Here is a 19,911-nt window from a genome sequence, read left to right as displayed (position 1 = left end):
CACGTATATGTTAATTAATAATTAATTTTTTCCTCAACTTATTATACATGGCGTTTTATATGGAAATAAAAATGATTTAAATCAATTAATTTGGGATTATTAAGTTTGCATAAATTAACTTTTGAATTACTTAAATATGAAATAAATTTTCATTCTTAATTTTTTGCTATATAGATCATAGATTTTAAATTTATGTCGTTTAAAATAATCAGTCAATCCATTATGTGTTGCCAATTATTAACCTCTTTTCTAAACCTCTCTATACAAATAGACATTGAAGAGACTTTAGAATTTATATTTCTCTGACTTTTTAATCTAATTTTTCAGACTTCCAAAGGTCGACCTTTCAATATATATATATATATATATATATATATATAAAATCAAACATTCTGTATTTTTATATTTGCATATCTATGAAATTACAGTAGAAATTATTGTTGGAGGTCGAGGATATTGAATACTATGGATATTGATCGTTCAACAATCTAATTAAAGAGAGAGAATTTTAAAAAAAAAAACCTGAAAGGCTAGTGAAATTGTTTGGATTCAAAAAAATTGGAAAAACAATCACATTTCCAAACATGAACCTGATATACATTATACAAATTTCATTCACAGGCAATAATTTTGATTTGTGGATGAAATTATCTGATGCATGGCTTTATGCAAAAATCGAGAAAATTTAAATTATTTATTCACGGAGAAGCGTTACGCCTAGCTGAAGCCTCCGCAGTATTCGCCAAGGACTGAAGATTGCATTTCACAATGGTGTCAACAAAAAAACAGGTTTCTTCTTTGGTGTTACCTTGCGGCACGTCCACGACGTACGACTCCACCACCACCGTGCCGCCGCCGTTCTCCGCCGCATGCAGCGTGGTGACGGAGCGGTAGTTCGCCAGGCGGTGGTCCCCACCGACGACGCTGAAGCTGATGACGTGCCGCTCGTCGTCCAAGATCTCTAAACGCTCGGTGCTGCTCACGGCGGGGAGCCCGGATATGACGTGGATCTCTCGGAGGGTGCCGACGTCGCCGTCCCCGACGATGACGTGGCAGCTCTTGATGAAGTGCTTGTAGGCTTGTGGGTTGTCGAAGCGGCGGACGACGGACCATACCGTGGAGACCGGAGCGGAAATGTGCTGAGAGACGGCGGAGCAGCACTGGTTCGGGCCTACGTCTTGGCTGTGGTGCTTTAACTCGTGGTCCGGGACTTGAGCGGAAGAGGGGTGGCGGTAGGTTAGTTTACACGCGGCTGGGGTGGTCGGGGTTTCTTTGATTCTGTCGAGTAAAAGGGATGATTTTGGCAGCTCGGAAGGCATTTTCATGGAAGGGTTTTCAATATCCAAGTTGTAAAATAATAAGTGATGATATTGGGATTGGGTTGTTGGTTTATATTCATGAAAATTCATGTGACAGCAATTACAATAGGATCCATTTGCTCAAGTGGGACTCGACGATTTTGTTGTCTTGTGTAATAAATGAGACCATAAGTCGCATGTATCTAACTAGAGTTGAGTAGTTCAAATATTTTATAGGGAACATCCGCAAAAATTGTACACCGTTCGCAGTACGATTCCATTATTCCAAGAGATCAATAATATAATATGGACAATATTATATTTTAAATTATTATTAATAATCAATTCATCATTTTAGTATATTAATTTGTAATATTGTCGATTTAATTATTTCTCGGCGGAGTTTAGAGACACATTGGCAACTTTTGGTTCCATATGCATGACATCATTTTTCGACATCACGTTAACAATATTACGATGAAAATGAATGAAAGTTAAAAAAATGCAAATTAGTGGACTAAATGGTCAACAATACTATCGTGAAATGTGATTAAAACTAAAAAAGTTTAGATTAATGGATTAAAATCGTGAATTATTTGACAATATGACGGAAAATTTAAAACATGCAAGTTACCGAACAAAAAAATATAATTTTCATATATGTATGTGTTCAAGCTCGATTTTTTTCATAAGTTGTGGCAAAATTGTAGTTAATTTGAAATTTTATTCATAATTTGTTCTCGAATTCCGAATGCAACAAAATATTAATCCGCAAATAAAATTATAAAATATGTATATAAGAAGTTATCAAAACATTTAACTTATGAAAAATTAATCTAGCCTACTAAATCAAATAATACCGTGTTTCCAAATGTATGAAGTTATCTAATTTTGATCTTCACTTGAGGTTTTGGGTTAATTTTTCGTATCGAGTTCCTCAAATTCTTTGCACATTTAGTCATCATAACAATTACCATAAGAAAGTATCTTTCATGTGAACAGTTAGTTTATTTAATGAAATAAAACAGCACTTTTCAGGTAAATCTACAATCTTTATGATAAAGTGATACTTCCAATCAAAAGTAATTGCATACAGTATATGCCATATGATATTTTCATATATCCATAATGTAATGCAGTAGTTGATAAATATTTGAATGATGTATTTATATCAGTAGCTTTTACATATTTGAATAGAAGATCGATCTGTCAACCAAAATACACTGATATTGTATCACATATGGTTAATAATATATGCCTTTGACAAGGTATCTGAGTTGAATGAGTAGCGAACGTTTGACTAATCATCAGAAATCTCAATTATTTTAATTAACATTTTTTTTTCAAACGAGTCTACAATGCATAGTTTTTCCAGTACGGTTTAATTATCTGATTAGCGTGATTTGTAGACTATTGCGTTATCCTAAGAACTTACTCAGTGTTCATCGAAAGATAGCGGTTGTGGGTTCTCACGTTATAAAGATATAATCAGTAATTGTATATATCTTATTATATCAACCGTATGAGAATTTTTATTTTTTTAAAAAAATTATTGTATTTTTAAAAATAAATATAAAAAAAAAATTCTATTCATGTATTTCATATTACTTAATTTGAAAAAAATTAAATATATATGTGTGTGCGTGTGTGTGTTTATACTCTTTATTGTGTTGTTAAAAAATTTACAATAAATATATTTTAAATAAATAAATAATTATTTGTTTTTTTTATAAAATTAGTTAAAAATAATATATATAATCACTTAAATAAGTTTTTTTTTTTGGATTGAATGGTGTTATTTAACCATATATTGGAAGGTAAAATAATTTGGTAAACTAAGAATTTGAAATACAAATTGAAAAAGAATCAATGGATTTGGACGAAAAACGATATCATATCCTTTCGTCCAAATGCTGCACTGCACATTTCTTTATGTCAAATGAATAAATGATAAATAATCACGAGAGGCAGCAATCGGGATAATGTAAAAAGGAGCAAATGGGCTCTCAACTGGTTTATGGTCAACTTGTCGCAGCTGGCATGCATTGATGGGATGGGATTAATGTTCAAAAGTCAGACAAAATTCATTCCACAAATTATCCACACCAGATCAAAAATTTCAACCCCATTGGAGCTATTCATCTATTCTCCAATAATACATACATTTTTCAAATATACAGATATTTCTGGATAAATCGTTTTTTAAAAAAATAATAATAATTCGATTTACTTGTAGTAGTATTTGGTGGTTTTGATGTACTGAAATGGATGATGACATAAACCCACATAAAACAATAATGTTTTTCCAAATTTTGTATATTTACAAGATTACATATCTGTCCATGATTATTAGCATGTGATGTGTATGTATGTGTGTGTGTGTATATATATATATATATATATATATATATATATATATATATATAATTTCAACGAGGAGTATAATTTTATTTACAACAAACTTTGTATAAAATATAACTACGTGGATTAATTTTATTATTTTAATTTTGTGTTTTTTAAATGTAATGAAATCAGGATAATGGGTATTTTGGGAAAGTTTCAGTGTCACTAAAATATATATGCGCCCATATTATATCCATATAAATACTAAAAAAATTTGATGGCGTAAATAACTAAAATGACAATATTTGTGCAATAAACCAATGAGATTTAAGTTAAAAAAATAAAATTAAAGTTACAATCACAAATAACGACGTAAAGTAATTCCATAACTAAAAAAAAAACAACTTTTGATAATGATATAAAGCACATGCCATTTTTGCAAAATGCAACTCGTCTTTGTCAAATTGTCCAAATAACCCCAAAGCACATGTTCAAGATATATATATCTTTGATCGTGTTACATGTCAATTCTGATATTTTTTAAATAATATATTGTAGATTGTATATAATTCTTAGAATTGTATGTATTTTGTATATATTTACCCCATATCCATGTCTATTGTATTCATATTCAAAAATGTTTGATTAAGCATGTATGAGAGATTATAGTACATAAATGTGTGCATTAATATAAAGAAATAAATTAAGTTTAAATTAATAATCATATTTTTTTGTCTAAAGATAAACGTTTGATGATAACAAAAAGTTATATATTGTTATTTTTGTTTATAATATATTATAATTCATATATATAAGTCTAGTAGGTTCGCGGTTGGTGGACAGTATCAATCTATCTACACATGTGAAAGTAAATTTGGTAAGATTCATGTATCATTGTTGCGTTGATTCATGTATCATTGTTGAAGGAATCTTCCAACAAAAACAAGAATTATTTATCACCGTACATTTTTGTGCGTGCGAAAGTGTTTCTCCATTATAAACCACACGCGTAGTATTATTATTATTATTATTATTATTATTATTGATGGGTATAAGACCAATTATTTGTTGGGTTAATAGAATCGATTGGGCTTAGTCCTATTGAGGTCCAAATCAATTGATTATGTTTGCAGAAGCCCAAGCCCATTAAGCTCATCAGACGCTCTTAAAAATCTATAAATAGATGAAGCTCTTGACAATTTGAGGTATGCTCTCATTTTCATAAAAGTTCTTTAGTTCTCTGAATTTTCTTTGAATTGCTTACTGACTTGAGCGTCGGAGTGTCTACGTCGGGAACCCTCCCGACGTCCACTTGACGAGTGTTCGTGATGCAGGTGACGCCCAACAAATTAACGATATATTGCCCACGTGGATCCGTTTACCAGCCTGATTAGCCCATTTACAGGCCCAGTATACCGGTATACCAGTACACTAATCAGCCGGATTCCGCGTATGCAATCTATTCGACTCATTTATTTTAGCTGCATCAATTATTATTTCGGCCAAGAGATTCAACGGCTCTTCTATTAGGGGTTGAGCAAATGTAGAACACAATTAATACTTAAAAATCAAACTTAAATCTAATGTTTGGTTTTCAAAGTTATGAGCTTTGGGGAAAACTCAAAATAATCGTTAATATCTGTTGGGTTTCGTTTTTTCCTCATAGGAGAATATTATACGGGTCAATTTAAGTTATTGTAAAGCCACAAAAATATAAAATAAGATGCGTTATCGTAATATAATATCATTCTTTAAAAAATATATATAAAAATTTGCCACTCTCTGAAAGATGTTCCAATTCTTTCAATTGTTATTTTTCTATATTTTCTGAGTCGTATTTTGTGAGACAAATATCTTATTTAGAAAGTATTGTTTGACAAAAATGGGGATGAAAAAAATAAATGTATAACTTTTTGTGCTAAGAATTTACTTTTTATTGTGAATATCGGTAGAGTTAATCTATCTCATAGATAAAGATTCGTGAGACCGTCTCACAAAAGACCGGCTCAAAAAATAATAACACTCATTTATAATCACAATAAAAGATTTATATAATAGAAATTAAATTACTTTTTTTTCGAAGTCTACTTTATATTTTTCAGTTTGTTATCTGATTTAATTCAATTTTCGATAATCCTCAACTTCCATCATTAATCATCTTCTATCATTTTCTTGCATATTTTTTTTTTTGAATATATCATTTTCTTGCATTTTTTTTTTGAATATATCTCTTTCTAGAATGTCTAACATATCTATATCAGGATTATGACGTGGTCGTAGTGGAAATATATGTTTGATGGGATGAATTAAAATTTTTTGATGTTGAGTTTGTAATGTAAAAAATAAAGATTAGGAATGTTAAAACAAAATGAAAACATATATATAAAAAATTATAAATCTTATAATTATTTATATTACCAAATGTGGGACCTCGTCTACAAAATTATTGAAATATTCGTATAAATTCAATAAAAATTAAATATAATCACGATGTCGATTAAATAATAATAATAAAGTTGCTTTTTAGAAAAAGGAAAAATAAATAGATTCGGTAATAAACATTAAACGAAGTGCAGGGGTGGATTAGGGCTCAAGGAAAGAAGAAAGCGGTGGAATAATAGATGCAATTTCACCCCTAATAAATATATAGACATTGATTTTTTGGTGGCTGTAGATGGATCAAATCTTGAATAAGGTTGGTTCGTATTGGTTGGGTCAGAAGGCCAACAAAGAATTTAGCTCAGTTGGCGATGATATCAACGTAAGACTCTGAATTTCATTTGCGTTTTACAATTCTGCATTCATTTTTTTCCAGATGAATTTTTGAGTATTTGGGTTTTGAGTGTGATGAAGTTGATTTTTTCTGTTGGGATTTGATCTGAATTTTAGGTCAAATTTAGGACACTTGGATTTTGATTTTGATTTTGATTTTGCTTTTATGTTGTTATAAGTTTTTAATTTCGAGTCTTGATCACAGATGCGGGTTATTTAATGTTGTACATTTATATGCCGTAATTATAGTGTTGAGAGCTACTGCGTTTCGGTTTGATTTACTTTAAATTTATATATTGATTACTTGGTTTCCGAAAACATCATGTCTCCACAGAGCCTGGAATTTGTTATTCGTGACAAAATTCATGAGACCGTACCGACCTTAACTTTTAATGGCGGGTGATACCTGGACTTCGCCATTTTCTTGCAAAATCTTCCTGTGAGAGCTGCCTATGTTTTTTATGATGCATCGAACGAGGCATGCGGTAATAAGAATGACTCTCTTCGCTTTCTGTTTTGTACTACGAAAGTTCGAAATTTTGAATAGTTGACCCTGAGTAAAGTCTTGCCAAAAAAATCTCCAATATGCTGTTTGGACCTTCGACACTTACGAGGGAATGGATGGTACAAAAGGCTTCTTGAAAGAACTTAGTTTTTGGATTGCCACTAATTGTATATCCTTCAAAAGACACTGCTAGCATGGTATATGATTCAAAATATTTGAGATTCATGATTACCGTGGAGGCATGGACTGTGAATTTTATGTCAAAATGGCAAGCATTTAGTTCTATGATTGTAATTAGAGTCAAGATCACCTCTTGGGTGCTATGAGCTGCAAATTGGTACAATTGCAAGGACAGAGACTACTGGGATCAACAATTGATTCGCTGACACGATAATGGGAAGTGGTGCCTAGATTATTGTATTGGTTAAAATATTTAAGTTGTGTCGTTACTATACTTTCTGCTAATATGCTAGTCTTTTGTGGGTTTTAGTCCGCCTGCATATTTGAAAGTCATAAATATGCTGTAGATAATTGATTTAGCACTGTCAAGAGCTTACTCAAATATATGCGGAGTATGTGCTGGATCAATAAAAGCTGGTGGCTTAAATTACGACTCCTGTACAGGCATCTAAATTTCAATTTTGAAGAGATTTTTTAAGCTATGAATGATTGTGAATGATTGGTCTTAATATGCTCTGCATTTACCTTCTTGCTAATCTACTTCTTCTAATTTTTATTTTAGTCAGTATCAACCAGCATTGAAGGAGGGGCCAAATGGTTGGTTAACAAAATCAAAGGTTAGTTCTTTTATTTTCTCTATGTTTTTGCTTCATGATTCGCCTGCTCATTTAAACAAAAGACCTCTCAGTCTCAGCCATGGCTTATTTTCATTTCTTCTTTTTTTCCCAGTATTATTACACATTTAAAATACAAAACTTGTTATTTTCCAGGAAAAATGCAAAAACCATTACCCGAACTCCTGAAGGAGTATGATCTAGCCATAGGCATTTTCCCTCGTGATGCGACAAATTATGAGTTCAATGAAGAGACAAGAAAGCTTACTGTTCACATTCCGTCAGTGTGCGAAGTTGGTTACAAGGATTCATCTGTTCTGCGCTTCTCAACTGTTGTAACTGGTTATCTGGATAAAGGTAAACTGAGTGATGTTGAGGGGATTAAAACTAAGGTGATTGTTTGGGTCAAAGTGACTTGCATATCATCTGAGAAATCAAAACTCCATTTCACTGCTGGTATGAAGAAATCTCGAAGTAGAGACGCTTACGAGGTTCTTAGAGACGGGATAAGCTTAGAGAAGTATTAATTAAAACCGTTAAATTGTTGTTACACTTGGATCCTTTTTACCACTTCATTCGTGCTTCTTGTACTTGTGATCACTTGCGCAACCAAAACTGTTGCAATAATATCAAGTGCATATCTGTTCAAGTGTTTGATGCAAATTTGACTAGGAAAAGTTTGCATGCGACTATCTCGGATGGAAATCGTGTCTTGTTGTACCCACCCATCTAAATTTACCTTTGTCTATTTCATATTTAGTAGAATTTGGGATCCATACCTGGGCAAAAAATTAAAAAGAATGAGGAAGAACGAAGAAAATTGTAAAAAAAAGGACATCGGGCACCGCCTGCAGTAAACCAGGTTCTTGGAGCGTGATAAAGCAAGTACTGGCATACATTCTTATTTTGATGATATACATCTTGAATCTTCCTTTACTTGTATGCTAAAAATGGCATCTGTACGATATAACAAGCGGACTGCTCAACCGAATTGAGTAATGAGTAGCTATCAATTATCCAATTGAAGTATACAACTCTATCAATTCAAAGAGCTATTCTTTTTCCGTTAAGTTCTTCGAAAAAGCTTTTCACAGATTCATATGTAGACCAGCAGATTGCAGCAGCTGGTGCATGGAATAGCATCCTGGGAATCCACCCTCTTGTCAGTCCAGTATATCCATCCTTCTTCAAGATCGATCGAACCACATCCCCAATCGAGCTACTCAAAAATCGATCACACCCACAAACACCCTGTATGAGAAAATGCACGGATAAAAAAGACATTCAGATGATAATCCAAGAACCATAAGAACCCTCACCTGGCACTGCAACTGAGTTTTGACAACATCAAGCGGTGTGGTTATGGCTGCAGCCAACGCACCTGCTGCCGCACCAGCAGTTGCATGCACCAACAAAGTTTCATCTTCACGCCCGCTCTCCGGTGATACTTTCGTCAAACCCCTTTTAGCAGCCTCATAGGTAGCGAAGTGGACAGCAGTAAATGGCGCATTCATCACCACAGTTGTACGATAACTCGCATAAAAAGCTCCAACCCCTTCTTCCACAAACAATTTCTTGACACAATCACACACTCCCTTGTATGGACTGCCCTTTAACTGCAGCCGTTGCTTCACCACATCCATTGGTGTAATAACAGCATCACTCGCCACGGTAGCAAACACTCCAGAAGCTGCATGAGCCATTGAGTTATTGGGATTCCCTGCGGACAATAGCTTCTTGCAAGATTCGTACACTGAGAAGTACACAGCATGGGCTGGACCAGCGCCTAATCCCATCGCCGCAATGCCGCGATACAGGCCTCCAATCCCTTCTAGCTTCACGATGGAGCCCAAGGATTGTTTGATAGAAATGGAGGGGCTTTTGCACAAAGAAGAAATAACCTGCATGCGAGTTTTGAGGGTGTCCACAGGGAACATGGCCATATGTTCGACGGAACCAGCTATGGAACCCGCGATCATGAACTGCCAGAACTCGAGGCCGTCATGTATTTGTGGGGAGACAATGACTTCATTTGAGTAAAATTCGGAATTCTGATGAAAACTAGGGGCGGTCTCCGCCGCGGTGGTGGTGGCTACCATGCTGTCTGGAGGTGGTGGGAATTTTAAGGAATTGTGAAAGTGGGGCACGGGTTTAAAAAGACTGGCGAGTTTTGAATTACATCGATCCCCTCCGCAAGTTGTTAAATTCATAATTTCATCCACTCCCACACCATTTTCTCTAAATGTTATATTTACCTTATTAGTATTATTATTATTAGTATTATCCATATTAGTAGATAGAAACCAGGTCTACTGAAGGGTGGTCTCACATATCTTTACTCGTGACATATCAACTATATCCATATTTAAAATAAAAAAGTAATACTTTCGACAAAAAAATAATAATTTTTCATTAGTGATTCAAATAGAAAATCTGTATCACAAAATTGATTTGTAAGACCATATCACATGAGTTTTTTTGTTTCATAAAAAAGACAAGTAGAAGAAAGGTATAATAATGAAAGACAAAAACTTGTGTGAGACGGTATCACGTTATATTTTGTGAGACGGGTCTTTATTTGGATCATCCATGAAAAAGTATTACATTTTATGCTAAGAGTATTACTTTTTATTGTGAATATTGGTATAGTTGACCCGTCTCACAACTTAGTATTCGTGAGACTGAGACGGTCTCACATGAGATTCACCCATAATGAAAAGGGGCTTGGGAAAGCTTGAACCAAATTCCTACGTTAGAAGTTAAAAAAAAACCTGCTATAAAAAAAGATTCGTCAATTCAAACCCCAGTTCGAACGTAAGAGAATGCAAATTTTTTTATTATTTTCAAAAAAATTGACAAACCCGAATTCCCAAAAAATACAAATTTGTAGTTTTTCTTTATTAATTTTTGAAAAGAATATATGGATTATTAATGTCTTTATAATTTATTGAAGATACAAGTTTTAAAAAACAATGTAAATTTAACTAAAAATAAGCAGAGTTTTTATATCATACAAGATTTAATCATTACATTGAACCGCAACACTGTAACGGCAACTCCGGAATCCAGCGATGGAGACAACATTAAAGTTGAGGCAAATAATGACAAAACCCAATAGTAGGGTTATGTCAAAAGAAGGCGTGTTGCATCCATTCACCCCCTTTTCTTGTTTTTACGTGTTTTGCAATAACTTAATATGATCATATTTGAGTATGAACAAATTTAAAAACTTCAAATTTATATTAGGGCTTTTCCAAAATATATTCCTTGCATGTTTGCATCGACTACAAAGTTGAAACAATCCATCACCATCTCAACTTTTCTCCTCCCATTCGTTTTTATCACAGAAGAGGGAATAATATTATCTTCATCAAAACCAATGATCGTGTGGCATCCATGGAAAAGTGATGCATGACATTCTTTCGGGAATTATGTGCTCATAAAGGAGAACTCCCACCTCCCTCATGCAAATGTCGACAAATTTCGAGTCGAATTCGTGGTACTCAAAATGCGAGATGGCCGATTCTTTGCGTGATTCCTGAAAAAATATTACAAAAATCCCGACGGTCCTCAGCAGAACGCTAGCGGATTGACCGTCCAATCCGTGGCCTGTTTCTTTCTGTAAAAGGGTTTGACAAAGTCCGGTGAGATGACTCCCCATGTCATTTCATTTTTTTCACATACACAACCAATATTTATAATGACATTTTTATGAAAAACTAAGCTTCTACGATGCTAATTAATGTAACTATTAATTAATGGTGTAATTGAATCAAATCCACTCAAATATGATGAAAAATTTAATACTCGAATTCGGATCAAAGTAGATAAATTTTAGCTCGAGTTTGATTCAAAAGCTCGAAAAAATTCAAAAAAAATTATATATATAATTATATTAAATTCACAGGGTTCTTCTCATTGTTAACTTTTGCAATCGTAGATAAACTTACATCCTTATCTTTGGATTGAAATTCTAGAAGAAAGAGGGATTAGGTTTAAAAGATACAGATTTATCAGGAAAAACACATGATCCAAAATTCCGAAATGCCCCAGTTTCAGAACCTCATATCCTAATCAGATTTGACTCGGTAAGTTATTTCAGAAGCCTCGAAAGCTTGAGCTTGTTCACTTAAAGCAAAAGACACAATGGTCGAACCATGCGTAAAAATTTGCAAAATAAACTTTATAGAAAAAATAACAAAATATTAAAATAGTTTATATTAGTGGAATAAAAATACGCAATTCAACAAAAATAAAATATTTTCAATTTTTAAGTCAAACATGGAATAAACTTACTAATGGAGAAGATGAAAAATTGAATGAAAAATAAAAGAGCGGTAAAACCTTGAAACGTAAAAGTGAAAGCGAAATAGAAGAGAAAAAAAAAATATCGATTTACTTGAATTTAATTTAAGAAGATGAATCTTTAATATAAATAAATATAATTACTATATATGTATGAATTACTTGGATTTGAAAAGATGAATCTTTAATATAAATAGATATAATTACTATATATATACATATATATACATATATATATATATATTTATATTTAATTTAAACGGGTATTCGGGTCGGGTGTGGGTCGGTTATGTCAAACCCGCCTCCATACCCAAACCCGAAAATCCCCATACCCGATTACCCAATTATTTAATCGGGTTTACGAGATTTTTACCATTGTTGGATATACAACTCTAGGCCACCTTGATTAGGGGTGTTCAAACTTTGGATAAAATCGAAAAAATCAAACATCGAGCCGAACCGAAAGCCGAATTTTGTAATTCAGATATAAATGTTAAAACCGAAGTTTATTTGGTTCTGTTTCGGATTATATATGTTAAAACCGAAATTTCATTAAATTAATAATTTTTTTATATTTCTATTTATATTATATATTTTGATATGATATTTTGTGAATGAAAAACTGTTTTGAATAATTTTTAGTTAATTGTTGTTTGTTTAATTAATTTAGACCTTATATTTAAATATTTTACTAAGAAAACATGTAGAAAGTTAACATATTATATTTTATAATATATTTATATTATTAATTTAAATAATTATAACAAAACCGAAATAACCGACCGAAATAACCGAACCATTTTGGTAAAAAACCGAACCGAAGAAAAATGGTTCAGATATTGGATTATGTATTTCTAAAACCGAAAAAAATAACCGAAAATCGAACCGAACCAATCGATGAACACCCCAAAACTTGATAGGAAATTTTTAACCGACTGGGTGGCCGGCTTCTGACCCGTATGCATTCAAAAATGTTTTCTAACATTACTCATTTAGTTGTAACATTTACATTAATAATTAACTCAACCCAAGTAAGAAATTTTTGACAAAAGTGAACCATATTAATTAAAGGGGAATAAAAAATATAATATACATAATACATATGAATTATTTTTAAAAATAATTATTTATTATAATTAAACTTTCAGGCATGAAAAAATTGCATGCATTAAAAGGCCATTATATGTTCATTATCCCGAATACGAGAAGTAGGGTCGACACAACAAAAAAATTTCTTACAGCATTATCCAAACTTGAATTTATGTTTTTTGAAACTTTACGACAATAAAGCAAAAATCTTTCAGACATGAATCCATGATAGCTCTAGAAGTGAAGGATTTATGGGCGAATGCTATGTTTGTCAGACAACAAAGTTTTCGACAAAAAACCCTAGGGATTATTACATCCAACTGAGGCACTGGAAAAAAGTTTGGGAGGACATTGCTCTTGATTTCATCATTGGCCGACGGATATCAAAAGGGATTACTGACATCTTAGTGGTAGTAAACCTCCTTACAAAATATGCACATTCCAGTCCACTACCCATCTCTCACACATCTAGCAAGGTTGCTGAAGTATTTTGTGCGATAGTGATTCACATGCACGGCGGTCCTCGATCGATTATTTTGGATCGAGACCCAATCTTTTTCAGTCACTCATGGCATAAGGTGTTTGAGCTAATGGGAACTAAGATGCGTTTGAGCTCTACCTATCACCCTCAAACCGATGGGCAAACCGAGGTGTTAAAGCGTTGTTTGTAACAGTATTTGAGGTTTTTTGCAGCCGATAAACCAGCCACTTGGCGCACGTTTCTGGAATGGGAAGAATCCCATTAAAATACTAGTCATCATTCCTCCATTGGAATGACTCTTTTTCAGGTGCTATATGGGCTTCTATCCCAAACTATTCCAACATATTTGAGGGGTAGTTCTTCTTTGGCAGTTTGTTGATGAACTATTGGTTGACCGTGATGAAGTTTTGCGTAAGCTCAAACAACATCTCTTACAATCTCAACAACATAGGAAGCAAGTGCCTGATGCTCATAGGAAGGAGAAACAATTCAAAGTGGGGGACTTGATGTTGGTCAAGATCATGCCTTATAGGCAAACAACTGTGGCTCCCATTTGTGAAAATGCTTATGGGGTTTTCAAGGATAAAGAAACGAACGAGAGGATTTTTGGAGATGCTTACGCTGAAGAAATTCTTGAGATGGAGAGTTCAGTTTTGTATTTATTCCAAATTTTCAATCTTTTGTTTCATTTATTTGCATCGTTGAATTCTTACATTGTCTGTTGTTGTTTCTTGATCAGACCGGAGGATGTCCCGGTTCCATATCGTGGACCGAATCGACCTATAGATGTGCTGCATGGTTCGTCTGAGATCACAGTTAAAGGAGGGGAGAAAGTGAATATCCAGATTGAATGCATTGAGGTTTAATGCACTAAACAATTCTCTCAATATGCTAATTACATGTCATTGAGATGAATAAATTAAACCAGTTTCTTTTTTCAAGTCGATCGCAATTAGGTATCCGTAAACAGCTTGGATTGAAGAAAGACTTCACTTTGAAATTGTTCAAGATGTTTCAGTTTGTGAAATTGGTCATCAATTAATTGGCATGCAGGAGCCAATAGCCAAACAGCAAAACACCGTTTGCCGGCCGCAGTCCAGGCACTTGTTAAATTAATCGAGTGTTCGAGCTTTTCTGATTTCTTACGACAACCCTCAACCTCCCACCAAAGAGAAGAAACGCAACTGGCTGAGAAATATAAGTTTCTTGTAAAATTGTCGTCGTTAAGAATCCTATTGTCTAAGCCAGACAACATATATTTCTAATGAGACATCAAATGAAGCTGGCGCCATTAAATGAACTAACACGCACCGAGAATCAGTTCTCGTTTTTGCGAAGATGGTCAACTGCGCCATATACGCTTGATCTTAGATTCTTGATAATGAAATTTTTTAAGGTTGTATTTAGATAATGAATTTAGATTTATCAGAGTATTTCAAATAAAAAAATCCATTGATTTGAAATGACTGGGTGATGAGTGAATTTGAAATTTAAATATAAAAAAATAATTGGTTAACATGAGATATTTCAAATCTTTCGTCCTAATTTTGAACTAAATGGATATAATGTATTTGAATTGTGTATTTGAAATCAAATCCACTCAAATCTTTCCGTCCAAATACAATCTTAATGATTATTGAAGTTTTCAGGCATATGTAAAATAAATTACATGTCAATTTTGTGAGATAAATCTCTTATTCGAAACGATACATACAAAATATTACTTTTCGTTCTAGGTATAAACCGGGTCGACAATTTAATGACGTAATGGAACTTGGGCTTTGACTCAAAACGACCAAGATTAGATTAATGTTGCATCATTTACTATTTTTTGTTTATTTTGTGAGACCCAATTAGCTTTTGTAAAAACCAGTTGAAAGTTCCATCTCAGTTAAAAATTAAAGAGAGTCAATTTCTTATGTTTGAGCTTCCTACATAAAAATTTAAAGAGATGCTGGCTGAAGTGTGTATACAAGTTAAGCTAAGTAACTGCTCTAAATAGCTGAATTATAGATTAGCTAACTTGTTAAGTTCACTATATATCCATGAAACTCCCCTGTAAAATGGATTGTAAACTTTTTTTATGGCCATCTTGGTTAATTAATGAAGTAGTCAAAATTTGATCTTGAATATATTTATCTTATAAATCTAGTTTTTTTTTTTTTACTCTTATAATTTCATGGCGAAATATGACTAAAAACTAAAACAATTTTCTCATGAGAAGATCAAAATTTGGCTATTATAAGTAGGGAAAATTCAAAGTAAGCAACATTAGGACATATTTTGCTATTTCCATCATCACGTGATTTACTAGGTTTCATTTTAAAAAAAAAAAATCAGAATATACTTTTTAGTTATAATTTCCAAATACTTTTAGCCACCCACAAAAGCACATCTACGAAGTAGTTTGATCTCCCTGACATTAACTGTAGTGGGCTATGCCCATAAGAGTAGACGATAGCAATTCTCAAAAACAAATGGCAACACCCGACTGTAAATTTAGGCCTTGTTTATTTGGCTTGGTGATAAACATTGCCTTTCTACAGTCGCCCATTATGTGGAATAACAAATGCATAAAAACCGTTGGCTATTGCGCCATGCCGTATCACAAGCGATGAAAAATCAGACATGGTATACATACTTTTATTCAAATTTGTTTTGTTTTTTGTTTCCACGCAAGAGTACTTGAAAAATGACGACCCTTGCTCGTAACTAGTGACTAGGAAAACAAACTCTAAAGGTCAAAGACACGAAACTCTCGAATTTCGCATCAAGTGTACAATGTAAAATTATCCAATGACAAAGCTTCCTCAAAATTTGCCAAGAAAAAAGAAATTTCAAACTTCGGATGGCAACACCACAAATTCTTCTAGAAAGATACTATAATAATGATAGAAAGAATGAGATCTGATGCCGGCCACCATTTGTCACACTGGTGAAGCTCAAACGACCTTAACAAATAAGTAGAAGGAAACTTTGAAGGTGTCTAAGCTGTTGCTGCAGACTGTGCGGCAATCCTCTTCCTGGCCTCCTCAATGATAGACAACTTAATACCTTTGCCCTTTGGAAGAGAAACCCAAGGCTTAGCACCCTTGCCAATTGTGAAAACATTGCCCAATCGAGTTGCAAACTCATGTCCAGTAGCATCCTGGACGTGAATAGTCTCAAAACTTCCCTTGTGCTTCTCACGGTTCTTGATTACTCCTACTCGTCCCCTGTTCCTACCACCAGTCACCATCACAACGTTCCCAACGTCAAACTTGATGAAATCAACAATCTTGCTGGTCTCAAGATCAAGTTTGATGGTGTCATTGGCCTTGATGAGTGGATCAGGATAGCGAATAGTCCTTCCATCATATGTATTGAGATAAGGAATACCCTTCTTCCCAAACTGAACTGAACGAATTTTGCACAGCTTGAACTGCAACAAAATAAATGTGTAAATATTTTAAAACGCATCAAAGCAGTCTCAAACAACAAAATATCATTTTCAAACAAAAAAGATTGAGTAATAAAAATAGAAACTTAGAATCATGTAGTTCATGATCCATAAAACCATTAAATTAGTCCCAAAACTATCTAATATCACTTCCAGTCAGCCGAGCAGTGAAGACAGTTCATCGTGTTCATATTTGCTCCAACCATTAAGTACACTCGGCTCATCCAGTATGGGCCATACATTCAGTTGAATTTGAACAAGAATTGATCACATAATCTAATGATGATACAAGTATAAGACACAATAGACCAGAAACGTGAAATAAAAAAAAAACCAAACTGACCTTGGCCTCCTCATCCCGGATAGAGTGTAGACGGAATCGTCCCTTGGTGTCATAAAGCAAGCGAAAATTCTCATTGGTCTTTGGAATGGAGACAACATCTAGAAAAGGAGATAGGGGATACAACAGGTGAACCAGTTCACATAAATAAATGACACGAAGATTGTCAAAGTATCCATTCAGTCTGTACATCTGTTTCACAGGTTTGAGAACTTTCTACTTCAAATAAACAAACGAGTAAAATATAAATACTAAATAAGCATGTTTAACATATCTATAATAAAATCACTTCATTATTAAGCCATGTGATCCTTCCTTGGGTCACTGGAAACTTCAGGGCCATGAGTAACTTTGTAAATATTTGTAGGAACCAATACCAAGGTGATAGCACTGCAGCTAGATGCGCGTACCCATAAAACCAGAAGGATATGTCTTATCTGTTCTGACCTTCCCATCAACAAGAACGTGACGTTGCATCAAAATGGCAATGACTTCGCGATAAGTTAGAGCATATTTTAGCCTATTTCGCAAAATAAGGATCAAAGGCAGACACTCTCTTGACTTGTGTGGTCCAGAAGATGGTTTTGGAGCCTGTGTATAGAGACAATAATAGAACATTGAAAATCAATCATAAACACCGACGTAATTATGAAACTCTGTTTCAACACGAAACACCAAAAAAATCAGATAAACTGTCTGCCAGTAGAGACATAAAATACTAAACTACAACTCACAAAAATCTGAATCAGGGCCACTTACAAAAGCACCACCAAGCTTGTCCAACATCCAATGTTTTGGGGCATTGAGCCTCTTCAAGTGTTTCTTCAAACCTCTCGCCTACAAATCAATGGAAAAACAATAAAATAATTGCTAGTACGTGAGGGAAACACAAAGTGTAAGATGTCATGGATTTAGAAGATCTTCAAGCACTTTTATTTGGCAGCAATACTCATTCATGCAATAAAACAGCGACCATCATGACATTACTTCGTTTCACTCTGAATGATAAATAGCTTAAGAAATAACAAAATCATTTCAGTTCACTCCATAGCAATCAGTTTTTCTACAGTCACAAGCGTTTTCGCATTAGGCAACGAATAACATTCCACGAATAAACAAAAAATCATGCACTAATCAATACATCTCAAACCATGCTTTGTATCAAAAAATGTTGGGGCTGATCAAACATTAACCGTGCTCAAACTAATATATCATTACATCAAGAAATCCTAGTGCTAATCGTCTTTCATTATTCATCACGCACAACATTTCTAATTAATTCATCAAGCAGCTGTAGCTGATTAGAGACATACATCAATGTAAAAACGTAAAATAAAACAAAAATTTCCTGCATTCTCGTAAATCTAAATTGAACTCGAAGCCGACTAAATAACAGTTCATTTAACCAAAACTCAAAATTTATATTTTCCATAGCCAAAAAAAGAACATCAACATGTAATAAACATTCACATACGCAAATTACCCTATAAAAAATGACAAAACATAGGTTGATTTGATTACCATTTTCCGGTGGGTGTAAGATATTGAGGCGGCGCCTCCAGCTCTCCCACGTCTGTGTAGTGAAAGGATCACTATACCCTACCTCTCTCTCTATGTAGTTAGTGCTTTAGTAGGAACCTATTAAAATAATAAAATATAAATTCATATTCTAAAATTATCCAAATTTGTATTATATTATTTATATTTAAATCGGATATTTATAAAAACTGATTAATTGAATTTAATTACAGTTATAATGAAACGCTGAGATAATTATCAACAACAACTAATCTTTCTACGTGACTATTAATATGTTTTCATATTTAATAATAAAATTACACTTAAAATAAATCATCCATAGAAAAAATATATATTTTGATTTTCACATAAAATATATTGTTCGACACACACAGATATGTAGAGTAAGTATTTGCATGATAGGTAATCTCACTTTAATTTAAATGCATATTCCAAACATATTTGTACCTTAATCCTCACGTGTGTTTTAATTGTCCTTGAGCTGTTGGAGGACTAGTGGGGAATTGGAATGTGGTAGCACCAAAGTGTTTCCATGAAAATTTTTAAAAATTCTTTGCTAATTTACTTGAAAATGATTATAAGTTCAAATATTTGATATGCAAATTCTGTAAAGATTGTTTTTTTCTTTACTTGATTGCTCCCAAGTGAATGCTCTAATACCGCAGATATCCATCCACAAATTAATTCAATATAGAAGCCGCCATTTGTTTTGAAATGGATTTATAAATACAAATTTATAGTGATTAATAAATAGAAAAGAATTTGTGAAATACAGTTAAAAGAAACAAAAAGATTCGACCTTTGAAGTTTGAATATATATATTTTAGAAACCGATAAGGAGGACTTCACTAATTTATTTGAATTGCCTAAAATCTATTCATAATTATCACATGGATTAAATAAGATTCATGGCCACAAGGGTAACCACTCAGCCTGCCTGACTGGAAGATCAATGGCTCAAAAGCACGCCATAGCATGAGAGAAAGTTTCTACGCGGCTGAAGACG

The 19,911-nt window shown here is 33.4% G+C and overlaps 5 protein-coding genes across 5 annotated transcripts in view; 1 reads left to right on the top strand and 4 right to left on the bottom strand.

Moving 5' to 3' along the window:
* Positions 1-531: 531 nt before the first annotated feature.
* Positions 532-1,436, bottom strand: LOC140826246 (abscisic acid receptor PYL4-like). Its single transcript, XM_073188442.1, has one exon. It carries the CDS (start codon positions 1,407-1,409, stop codon positions 699-701), a length of 711 nt encoding a protein of 236 aa, XP_073044543.1. The 5' UTR covers positions 1,410-1,436; the 3' UTR covers positions 532-698.
* A 4,737-nt stretch (positions 1,437-6,173) lies between these two features.
* On the top strand, positions 6,174-8,361 carry LOC140826244 (uncharacterized protein At5g01610-like). Its single transcript, XM_073188441.1, has 3 exons — positions 6,174-6,402; positions 7,661-7,715; positions 7,869-8,361. Exons 1-3 carry the CDS (start codon positions 6,316-6,318, stop codon positions 8,237-8,239), a joined length of 513 nt encoding a protein of 170 aa, XP_073044542.1. The 5' UTR covers positions 6,174-6,315; the 3' UTR covers positions 8,240-8,361.
* A 200-nt stretch (positions 8,362-8,561) lies between these two features.
* Positions 8,562-9,871, bottom strand: LOC140826243 (uncharacterized). Its single transcript, XM_073188439.1, has 2 exons — positions 9,032-9,871; positions 8,562-8,963 (listed from the first exon to the last, which is right to left on the bottom strand). Exons 1-2 carry the CDS (start codon positions 9,809-9,811, stop codon positions 8,757-8,759), a joined length of 987 nt encoding a protein of 328 aa, XP_073044540.1. The 5' UTR covers positions 9,812-9,871; the 3' UTR covers positions 8,562-8,756.
* A 6,451-nt stretch (positions 9,872-16,322) lies between these two features.
* LOC140826239 (small ribosomal subunit protein eS4x-like) lies at positions 16,323-19,004 on the bottom strand. The gene is made up of 5 exons (XM_073188435.1): positions 18,888-19,004; positions 18,126-18,203; positions 17,777-17,957; positions 17,370-17,467; positions 16,323-17,008 (listed from the first exon to the last, which is right to left on the bottom strand). The coding sequence occupies exons 1-5, from the start codon at positions 18,888-18,890 to the stop codon at positions 16,574-16,576; spliced, it is 795 nt and encodes a 264-aa protein (XP_073044536.1). The 5' UTR covers positions 18,891-19,004; the 3' UTR covers positions 16,323-16,573.
* A 604-nt stretch (positions 19,005-19,608) lies between these two features.
* LOC140826242 (protein TIC 56, chloroplastic-like) overlaps positions 19,609-19,911 on the bottom strand; it is a 3,830-nt gene continuing 3,527 nt past the window's right edge. Inside the window, exon 5 of the mRNA XM_073188438.1 lies at positions 19,609-19,861. The gene's annotated coding sequence lies outside the window, so the exon portion shown is untranslated. The remainder of the gene's footprint in view (positions 19,862-19,911) is intronic.

The sequence above is a fragment of the Primulina eburnea genome, chromosome 3 (genome assembly GCF_022965805.1).
Source record: "Primulina eburnea isolate SZY01 chromosome 3, ASM2296580v1, whole genome shotgun sequence".
NCBI classification, from domain to species: domain Eukaryota; kingdom Viridiplantae; phylum Streptophyta; class Magnoliopsida; order Lamiales; family Gesneriaceae; genus Primulina; species Primulina eburnea.
This window is presented reverse-complemented; position numbering and strand designations above follow the sequence as displayed.

What these genes read in the sequence shown, in the direction of transcription:
- LOC140826239 (XM_073188435.1), bottom strand. An exon ending in ATATCCTTCTGGTTTTATGG is followed by an intron (nt 17,468 to 17,776) that starts GTACGCGCATCT and finishes CTCCTTTTCTAG; the next exon opens with ATGTTGTCTCCATTCCAAAG. An exon ending in TCCGGGATGAGGAGGCCAAG is followed by an intron (nt 17,009 to 17,369) that starts GTCAGTTTGGTT and finishes ATTTTGTTGCAG; the next exon opens with TTCAAGCTGTGCAAAATTCG.
- LOC140826243 (XM_073188439.1), bottom strand. Translation starts at nt 9,811, where the DNA reads ATGGTAGCCACCACCACCGCGGCGGAGACCGCCCCTAGTTTTCATCAG. An exon ending in AAACTCAGTTGCAGTGCCAG is followed by an intron (nt 8,964 to 9,031) that starts GTGAGGGTTCTT and finishes TTTCTCATACAG; the next exon opens with GGTGTTTGTGGGTGTGATCG.
- LOC140826246 (XM_073188442.1), bottom strand. Translation starts at nt 1,409, where the DNA reads ATGAATTTTCATGAATATAAACCAACAACCCAATCCCAATATCATCAC.
- LOC140826244 (XM_073188441.1), top strand. Translation starts at nt 6,316, where the DNA reads ATGGATCAAATCTTGAATAAGGTTGGTTCGTATTGGTTGGGTCAGAAG. An exon ending in CAGTTGGCGATGATATCAAC is followed by an intron (nt 6,403 to 7,660) that starts GTAAGACTCTGA and finishes TTTTTATTTTAG; the next exon opens with TCAGTATCAACCAGCATTGA. An exon ending in GTTGGTTAACAAAATCAAAG is followed by an intron (nt 7,716 to 7,868) that starts GTTAGTTCTTTT and finishes GTTATTTTCCAG; the next exon opens with GAAAAATGCAAAAACCATTA.